Source organism: Apis cerana, linkage group LG15 (genome assembly GCF_029169275.1).
Source record: "Apis cerana isolate GH-2021 linkage group LG15, AcerK_1.0, whole genome shotgun sequence".
NCBI classification, from domain to species: Eukaryota; Metazoa; Arthropoda; class Insecta; order Hymenoptera; family Apidae; genus Apis; species Apis cerana.
This window is the reverse complement of record NC_083866.1, coordinates 8994951-9004614: the sequence shown is the minus strand read 5'-3', so window position 1 is coordinate 9004614 and position 9664 is coordinate 8994951. Positions and strand designations below refer to the sequence as shown.

Here is a 9664-nt window from a genome sequence, read left to right as displayed (position 1 = left end):
ATTATTTTCTTTATGTTATATATATTTTACACATTATTATTGTCTTTCTAATAAAGATTTTAATTATTATTTCAATACAATATCAATTATAAATAATATATTTATTATAAGTATATATATATATAAATATAAATATATATATATTTATTATAAATAGGAAATAAACTCAAATATAATTAATAATAATAAAAAGAAGTAAAATACTTCTTTTTAAAATTATATTATTTTTGAATAGAATAAAATCTAACAGAATTTATAAAATTTAGGATATTAATGACATAGATAATAAAAAGCAATTAAAATTTTTTATTAACTTTAATAATCATAAAATATAGCGTGTATATTACTTTATTGAATTTTTATAATAACATTGTAACGCGCCGCAGATTGTGTTACAGAGGTAGATATTTGATAATACGATTATAACTTAGACAACAGGTGTATTAACATGAGAATGTGGAAGTTGGACGGAGTGATGTGAAGCAGGCAGTGATAATAAATGTCCACGTTCCATTTCATTTACTTCTTGTTGTTCGGTTCCTCCTATAGAACCAGTGGAACGCGCAAGACTGTTACGTTGTCTACACATGTATGGTGTTTCTCCTGGTGAAGGCGTTTCACGACCCTGTAAAATGTATATGTTATATATATATGATAAATTTAGTTAAAAAAACATTACTACATATAATGTTTAATTTAGGGATTAAATTTAATTAGAACATATATAAAATTAATATTTGTTCATAAAAATTAAGATGTCTGTAGGACTATTGTTAATGTATATTCAAATTTATATTATATTTTTCAAAAATGTTCATATTAGATAGATAATATAGAATAAGATAGATCTATTTAACAAGAAAAAGTACATAATAAAAATTTCTTACAATCAAAAAAAAATAATATTTTCTAAACTTGGAACTACCAGAAATAGAATAGAATATATGTATGACTTATTTAGTATCATCTTATATAATATTGCTAATTCTTGAATTTAATTTCATTAATATCTCATAGAAAAAATTTCTTAATACATAAAATTTATAAATGTAAATAAATAGAATAAAAAAAATTAAAAGAGATAATATATTTTCATCACTAAAATGATTATATATTATAATTATATTACTTTTATATGGTATAAATATCAATATATATGTAGTAAAAATATAAAAAAAAAAATTCAATAGACAAAAACACTTTTTATTTCCTGAATGATATAAATAATACTTATCTATTTTAATATAATCTATTTAATATATCTATTTAATATAATATAATCAATTATTGTAAATATTATATTTTTGTTAAAGCAAATATTTTATATTATTATAAAAAATGCAATATTCAAAATGAAACTTTTTATATTAATTATTGTTTTTGAAAAAGTTTCAATTTTGCAAGTGTTTGTATATAAAATCTTATTAATCAATATTTGAATTATTTCTTTAATTTCTTTTTTATTCATTTATTAATTTGCTTTCACTATTTCTAATCAATGAGGAATGAGTATTTCTATTTTTTATGAAAAAAAATTATGAATTTTATAAAAAGTATTAATAAAGTTGATATTAAATCTGCACAAATATATATATATATATATATTTTAATAATTATTTTGAAATTGTATGTATAAGAGAATAATGCATTAATAATTATTTCAGACATGTACTATAATAAACTAAGTAAATTGAAAGAGAATTATATTACAAGAAATATAAAAATATATTTGGATTGTTAAATTAAAAGGAAATAATTTTTCGAATATTAATTATCAGAAATAACTATGCGCAAATATAACTTGCAATATAGAATATATAAAAAAATTATATCCTTTTGATAAAGAAAAAGATTATGTTTTTTTATGGCATGTTTTTTTTTTAATTATAAATTAAAATATATATTAACTCATTTCTTATTGTTACAAATAGATGCTAAATTCTCGGATGACAAATAGAAGCAGATAAAGAAAGAATTATAAAAAAAAAAAAAAAAAATACTAATAATAAGTTTGATTTTATATAAAAAAAAATTATCTTTAAAAATTTATGAATAATTTTACATTTTATATTATTATGTTTTCAAAATGTCTTTGCTCAATTTCAATAAGAAACGATTTAATAATTTATTATAAACAGCTGATTGTGAATATTTATTGTAGAATAGAATTGAAACAATGAAGTATAAACAACAAATAACAGTTACCTATAACTGTATTTGAATCTGATTTAATAGCTTCTAAACATCGTCCAAGACACTTTGATTTAGGACAGGCAGAATAGGTAGAATTTGTATCTGTGTTCCAATTAGACTGCAGGAGCGAAGGGGCAAATTTTAACTCAATCAAACTACATCTATTTAAATAAAAAATATATACCTGTTTAGAAGGACCACAGCATGTTGCATGATTGCAAGGTTTGTCAGTCTTTGGACAATCCAATACACAATCTTCAGTTGGTGTTTCTTTTACTTCACTATTAGAATGATACTAGAACATTAATAATATGAAATTAACATATTATTATATAACAATGTTATATAAAATATATAAGATATACATTATATAAATAATGTTTCATATAAAATTTTTGCAAAATATTTTCTTCAAAATATTGACAATTTTTTTTCAATTAAATATTTAATTTCTCATTACATTTAATTTCTCATAATAGAGAGAAAAAATTTAGGAAAAAAATCTCTAAGGAAGAAATTATTAATGGAAACAGTATATTATTTTTTTGTATTTAAATGAATATTATCAAATCTAACAACATTTTATTGATATAATTTACTTACATCAATAAATTCTGGTTGAATTGTTGTAGAATGTATACCTTCGTTATGAAAAAATTCTTTTACTTGTTCCGCAATTTTCATGTATTCTGATAAATTTCTGCATCTTATATGAGCTGAAGCAATAATACGATCACCAGCTAACTGCCATACATGAAATTCATGCACAGCTAAAACTCCATCAACATTTTCCAGCAAACGTTGTTGAATAGCATCAACCTAAAATAAAATATTTTAATTGTTGATTAATATTATTTATACAAATAATATATTTAAAATATAAAAATTAAAATCAAAATATGAAAAATATATAAAAATATGAATATGAAAAAATGTATATGATATTTCAAATAATTGTTGCATATAAAGGATATATATAATAACAAATATAATAATATAATATAATAATATAATAATAATAATTTATTATATTATTTCAAATGATTGAAATTACCTGGATATGTGTTGGTACAGTCTGTAGTAAAATTAATGCAGATTCTTGCAATAATGGCCATACTGAACGTAAGATAAGAATAACTAACAAAAGCGAGAGAGCTGGATCAATATAAAATCTGTGAAAAAAAAAAAAGAAAATATAAAAAAAAAAGAAATTGTCATGAAAATTGAAAATTCTATCAATAATATATATATAATCAATGTTATTTTTATTGACAATTTTCAAACGAATTATTTCTATGAATAATTTTCTATTTTTAAAGCTATCTTTAAAGCTTTATTAATTGTAATAGAATTATATTGTAGGAATTTTAGTAAAATTGTTTATTGCAAATAATTAAGATAATTAAGATTTGAATTCTGCATGGAAAAATCGAATGCTTGACGGACTGTATCATAGAAATGAAGAAACGTGTACATTTGATGTGAAAAAAGTGCGAAGAGAAAGAAAAAAAAATGTGAATGTTAAAATATATAGTGTGAAGATACATGCTCAGTTTAGTCAAAATTTAGTAAAATGTTTTTAAGATTATTTATTTTTTTAGCATAAAGTTACATAACAAAAGTTATGTATTGTCAGAATCATTAACATTACAAGAATCATTGGTAAAGTATTTTAATTTTAAGAAAATACATCTAATTATTTATAATTGTATATATTCATTTTAAACTGCATAAGATCACTTGCCCCAATCTGCAGATCCTACAATACTTTTTTAATTATAGTCGATCTTTTAAAGGAATAATTTTCTTTGGTTGAATAGTCGTTTTTTAAGGTACTACTTGCCGTGATTTAGATAGGAAACTGTATCCAAATTCTCCTGTTTAAGATCATGCCATTCTTAAACTATATTTAAATAAGTATTCCCATAAAAAATCTGAAAATTATTCTATTCTATTGTTATGTTTAAATGAATTTCTTTCAACATTTTCAGTTTTTCAGCAACATTTGTTGTAAATCTCATGAATATTTTTTTTTTTAGTACAGAAAATTATTTTGATTATGATTTTTTCCATATGAAATAATTTATATATAATAAAATTTATGTATAATATTTAATTACCTGTATTCCCATTTCGTCAACCATACAATTAAAGCAGACACTATTACAATTACAGATCCTAATGCATCTGAGAGTACATGAAGAAATACACCACGCATATTCATTTGACTCGCATCATGTGTATGACCATGTGTTCTTTTTACTTGCGGCGTCGCTGGCCTATAAGATTCATCATTTTCATTGTCATCTGTTCCAACTAGCGTACTTAATCGATTGTGACTTCGAGATATGCCATGTGAATGTGCATGAGAACTTCTATGTTCTAAAATCAAAATTGTATATTAGTAATATTTTAAAATATGTATATCATTATTAATTTCCGCTGAGATAAAAATCTTAACAATCAAATCATCAATTTCAATATTAACCATTATAATGTTCGAATATCGAAAATTCTTAACTTAAATTTGAAATTTAATTTAATTAACAATTAATTAATTAATTAATTAAATTAAATTTTCAAATTTTGATTAATAATCAAAGATTTTATTAATTATTTATGAGAAAAACTACATGTGAATATTTACACGGATTAGAAATATTAATAATATTATTATAATGAATAAAAGAATTATTCATTAAAATTTATTCAATAAATATGCTTGAAAATTATTGAAAATTATGATAAAAATAAGTTTTATTGTACACAAAAACATTTTTACTAAAAAATTAACAAAATATATTTATTAATATGAATTTCACTCTTTTTATTTAAAATTCTGCGTTATGTTATATATTTTTCAATTGTCTATATACAAATTCGATTTATTTAAATAAAAAAATCGAATTTGTTTCTCTTTTCTTTACTATTTTTATTTAAAATTCCTTATATTATATTCGATTATCTATATGCAGATTTGATTTATTTAAATAAGAATATCAAATTTATCTCTTTCAAGTTTTTTATTTGAAAACAAATAAATAAATAATAAATAAAATAATTGTCAATCTATATATATTATTATAACATGATATTTTTTTTATTAACTCACCATGAAACAAGCACAATCCAATAATATTTACTAATAAACCAAGAGCTCCAACTGCCACAAGCAATTTAGCTTCATGTATTTCTTCTACTTCGATAAATCTTTTACATGCTTCCACTGTAATACTGAAACACAATGCGACTAAAAAAACGGCGTTTACTAAAGCTCCTAAAACTTCAGCTCTGGCCCAACCAAATGTATTCTTAGACCATTTCTTTGGTGACATCTGTAAACAAAAAAAATATATATAAAAATAATTAGAAAGAATTTATTGTTGAAAAATTCATAATGTTTTTTATCACAATTGAATTTAAGTGTAATCAATATCTATTCTTAATATCAATGAATATTAAATTACGTTTCGGACAAATATTTTTTTTTTGAATTCATTGAAAATAATTAAAAATAATTAAAAAAAAAACATATTAATCTAAAAAAATCTCTATTAATGCTATTCTTCAATGAAGAATGAAGAATCAGCTATTGTAATATAATTACACTTCATTTATTGAATATATTAATCATCATTTAAATATCATTAAATATATGTAACTTCTTTAAAAAAAAGATTAAAATAAATAAAATATTAAAAAAAATAAATAAAAGAAAAAAAAAAGTATTAAATGATGAATAATCATTAAAATAAGCTTTAATATATAAATTTAATAAAAATAAAATTCAATGTAAAAATTTCATCTTTAAATTCTTCTTAATTTTATTGCAAACTTTCTAAATAATTCAATATAAACATATAAAACATTAATATAAAATATTAATATTTTAATACGAAATATGAAAGCATATGAAACATCTTTAAAAGATCGATCTTAAATTAGAAACCGAAATAAAATTTAATATATATTAAAATTAATATATTTATATTAATTAATATACATTATATATAGTAGTTCATATACGATAATCAATAAAATATTATAATTATTTTATAATATAGAATTTATTGTATTTTTTAATACAATTATTGTAATTTTTATTAGATGTCAATTTATCATTATCTCCCAGATTCAATAAAATGATAAATAGCATAGTTATCACTTTATGAGATAAAAAATATTAAAAGCTTTTTTTTTTATAATAGTAAAGAAATTATTCGATCTTCGATTATTTGATTCCCGGATTATTCAACCTCTTGATCGTAAAACAAAAAGAAATCGTATTATCAATTATATATTTCCATAAGTGATAATATCTTCGGGACTATTCAATCATACAAAGTATACATTTGTTTATATAAATTTCTTATTATTCATATCGCGCTACTTACCTTTACAGAAAGAAATGCAACGACCAAAGCTGCTACATCAGATAACATATGAAAACTGTCAGCTATTAAAGCCATACAGTTAGTCACATATCCCACGACTATTTCTACTAAGAAAAATAGAGCAGTGAGCCATAACATCGTTAACAAACGACATTTTTTTCCAGTGTAACGACCCATGTTTGTACCTAAAAATAATATTTAAATATTGTATAAAAGCCAAAAATAATATAAAATATTTTATGATTCAAATTATTAACTTTAATGAACTTATTCATTTAATTTTTATATAAAATTTAATATGTAATGTATAAAAAAATATATAATAAATGTAGTAAAACAGAAAATGCAAAATATTAAAAAAATATACAAAATATTAAATGTAAAATATTAAAAAATGTAAAACTAGTTTTTTTATAGAACTTCAAAAATAATCAAAAATAAATGAATCTATTTTTTTTTTTGTGAATAGATATGTATACATAAGTGAGATGATCATTCATTAATTAATTATTAATTAATTCAAAAAAATATTTTTATAAATATTAATTCATTAAATTCAAAAATTTTTGATTATCAATAAATTACGCAATGTTTATGCAAATGCATATTTTTATAGAAAACAATGGGATCTGGACAAAAATATATTTTGTACATTTTTATTTAAAAATATGTAAATTATGTGTCATGTATTTGTATATATCATTATATCATTATATGTATATATCATTATTATATAGAATTATTTCGTTATAAATTAATTTAATCAATCAAAAATTTTCTTATTATACTTATAATTAATATTGATAATTAATATTAATAAATTGATGACTTAATATTGATATTTCAAATATATATATATATATATATATATTTTCAATTTTGATTAATAATCAAACATTAAATATAGTAGTTTATCTTGAATTCGAATAATTTAGCGTAATTATCATAGCAAACAAACAACAAACATAGACGAATTTTATAAAAATACTTCTCGAGAAATTTTAAAAAATCCGAAAATTTAAAAAAATAAAATAATATTACTTAAAAAGTTGAATTGATTTCAATATTATTATTGGAAAATAATAAAAAATATATGAAAATAATAAAAAATAATAAAAAATATATTTTATGATTCAAATTATTAACTTTAGAATTATAAAATGTGAAAAAAATTATAATTAAATATATATAATAATATCATCAATTATATGATATCAAATTTAAAAAAAATGATAATAATTTATTATAATTCAACCACATATAAATCAAACCACAATCACTATAAAATATATTATTAATATTAATTGTTAATATTTATATTTATAAATATAATATAATTATTATATGTTTTTTGCATTTTTATCATGCATCTGCAGTTTATTGTCATATAAATGACAAATGTCATTATTATTTTAAATTATTTTAAATTACATCTTTATATATGTATTTTTTTAAGATCATCATAAAAAAATGACTGAAAAGAAGACTTTATATAAAAACAGTATTATTTAATTCTATTTAAATAATATTAAATATACAAATTTGTCACAAATTAAATATTCCAAAAAATTATTTTATTTATATTTATATATTACAAAAAGAAAATAAAATATTTACTTATTAAATATCTGCATTTAATGCTATCTTAGATAAATTTTAGATTTATTTAAATAATTCTCTTATTATGTTATTTAAAAACATAAAATTTTATTTGATTCATAATTCATCTATGAAATAATTTATATAATTTATTTTAATGAAATCACTTAATATTTTTTTTTATTCTTAAAAAAAAATTATATTAAAATATGATGAAGATTTATTATTAATGATAAATATTAGTTACTATTTAAAAAATTTGTTAAATAATTAATGATATTAAAATTTTATAAAACAATAGTTATTAGTTTAGTTCTATATATTATTTATTAATAATTAATAATCAATAGAAAATATATTATTTAATTTTAAAATATTTTAAATATTCAATTTAATAATAATTATTCTAATATATGTTGATTATTTCTATAACATATATGTATTATGTATTCTCTAACATATTCATACCATATATTGTATATAAATAAGATATATGAATTATCATAAAATATTAAATATAATATTATTAAAACATTTATTTTTAATATAAGATTTAAAATTTTATTTCACAAGAAGAATTTTAAGATTGAAACTTCTACAAAAAATATATAATTTATATTTCTTTTTATATATGTATTTGTATATATAAAATATTTAACCTTATTTAATAAAAAGAATAATTGTTATACATATATATATAGTTTTATATATATATATATATATATATAAAACTAATATATAAATATATTAAAAATATTTCGTATAAATAAAAATATTGCATGAATAATAATAACATTATTTATTCCATTTTCATAAAATTAAATAAGATATCATGAACACAATGACATATACTTACAATTATAATAAAGTATTACAATTCTTGCTATAATGTATCAAAATTGTATCAAGTAACACCAACAAGAACTGTTTATAGACATGTTACACAGTATTGATGTGTATTCACAAGCACAAGAACTAATAAAAACTGACATTAGATTTTTTTAAAAACTTCAAAACATTAACTATATTAATTCATTTCTGAAAAACTATAATGAAACTTTCACACTAAATTTTATACTTAAATAAAAAACTTGTACAACATTACATTACAAAACCACTGACAAAGTAACAATAAAGATAGATACCCACATACCATTATCTTTTTAAAACTACCAACAGTTATCGTATCGATATATCATGATTGAAATTGACTAGCAAAAATGAAGTAAGTTTTAATCTATGCTTATACACTATATATAGAAAGTAAACTTCTCTTATTTTACTATATATAGTCTTTACATACTTCAATTTTTTATTTATAATACATATACCATGAAAATTTGCAATACAAATATCAGAGAGATAGTAATGTTTAAAATAAAATAAAATAAGAATAAAAATATTATATTAAAGTTTTAATTCTTGAAATCGTAACAAATAAATAATTTTGATAATTTTGATAAATAATTTGATAATTA

The 9664-nt window shown here is 18.8% G+C and overlaps 1 protein-coding gene across 4 annotated transcripts; it reads right to left on the bottom strand.

The window, feature by feature from the left end:
• Nucleotides 1-286: 286 nt before the first annotated feature.
• Nucleotides 287-9471, bottom strand: LOC107997458 (proton-coupled zinc antiporter SLC30A1). Of its 4 annotated transcripts, none has more exons than XM_017056065.3 (8): nt 9340-9464; nt 6588-6772; nt 5306-5528; nt 4314-4575; nt 3248-3365; nt 2797-3012; nt 2378-2488; nt 287-625 (listed from the first exon to the last, which is right to left on the bottom strand). In XM_017056065.3, the coding sequence occupies exons 2-8, from the start codon at nt 6762-6764 to the stop codon at nt 428-430; spliced, it is 1305 nt and encodes a 434-aa protein (XP_016911554.1). In that variant the 5' UTR covers nt 6765-6772; nt 9340-9464; the 3' UTR covers nt 287-427. The 4 variants fall into 4 exon arrangements, with proteins under 4 accessions (XP_016911554.1, XP_016911553.1, XP_061942099.1 ...); XM_017056064.3 differs by having other exon boundaries at nt 9043-9426; XM_062086115.1 differs by lacking the exon at nt 287-625 and adding an exon at nt 2138-2311 and having other exon boundaries at nt 9340-9471.
• Between the last annotated feature and the right edge of the window lie 193 nt (nt 9472-9664).

Coding starts and splice junctions, on each gene's coding strand:
- LOC107997458 (XM_017056065.3), bottom strand. CDS start 6,764: ATGGGTCGTTACACTGGAAAAAAATGTCGTTTGTTAACGATGTTATGG. Junction 4,576..5,305: donor TGGATTGTGCTTGTTTCATG/GTGAGTTAATAA, acceptor TTTTGATTTTAG/AACATAGAAGTTCTCATGCA. Junction 3,013..3,247: donor CTGTACCAACACATATCCAG/GTAATTTCAATC, acceptor ATTTTATTTTAG/GTTGATGCTATTCAACAACG.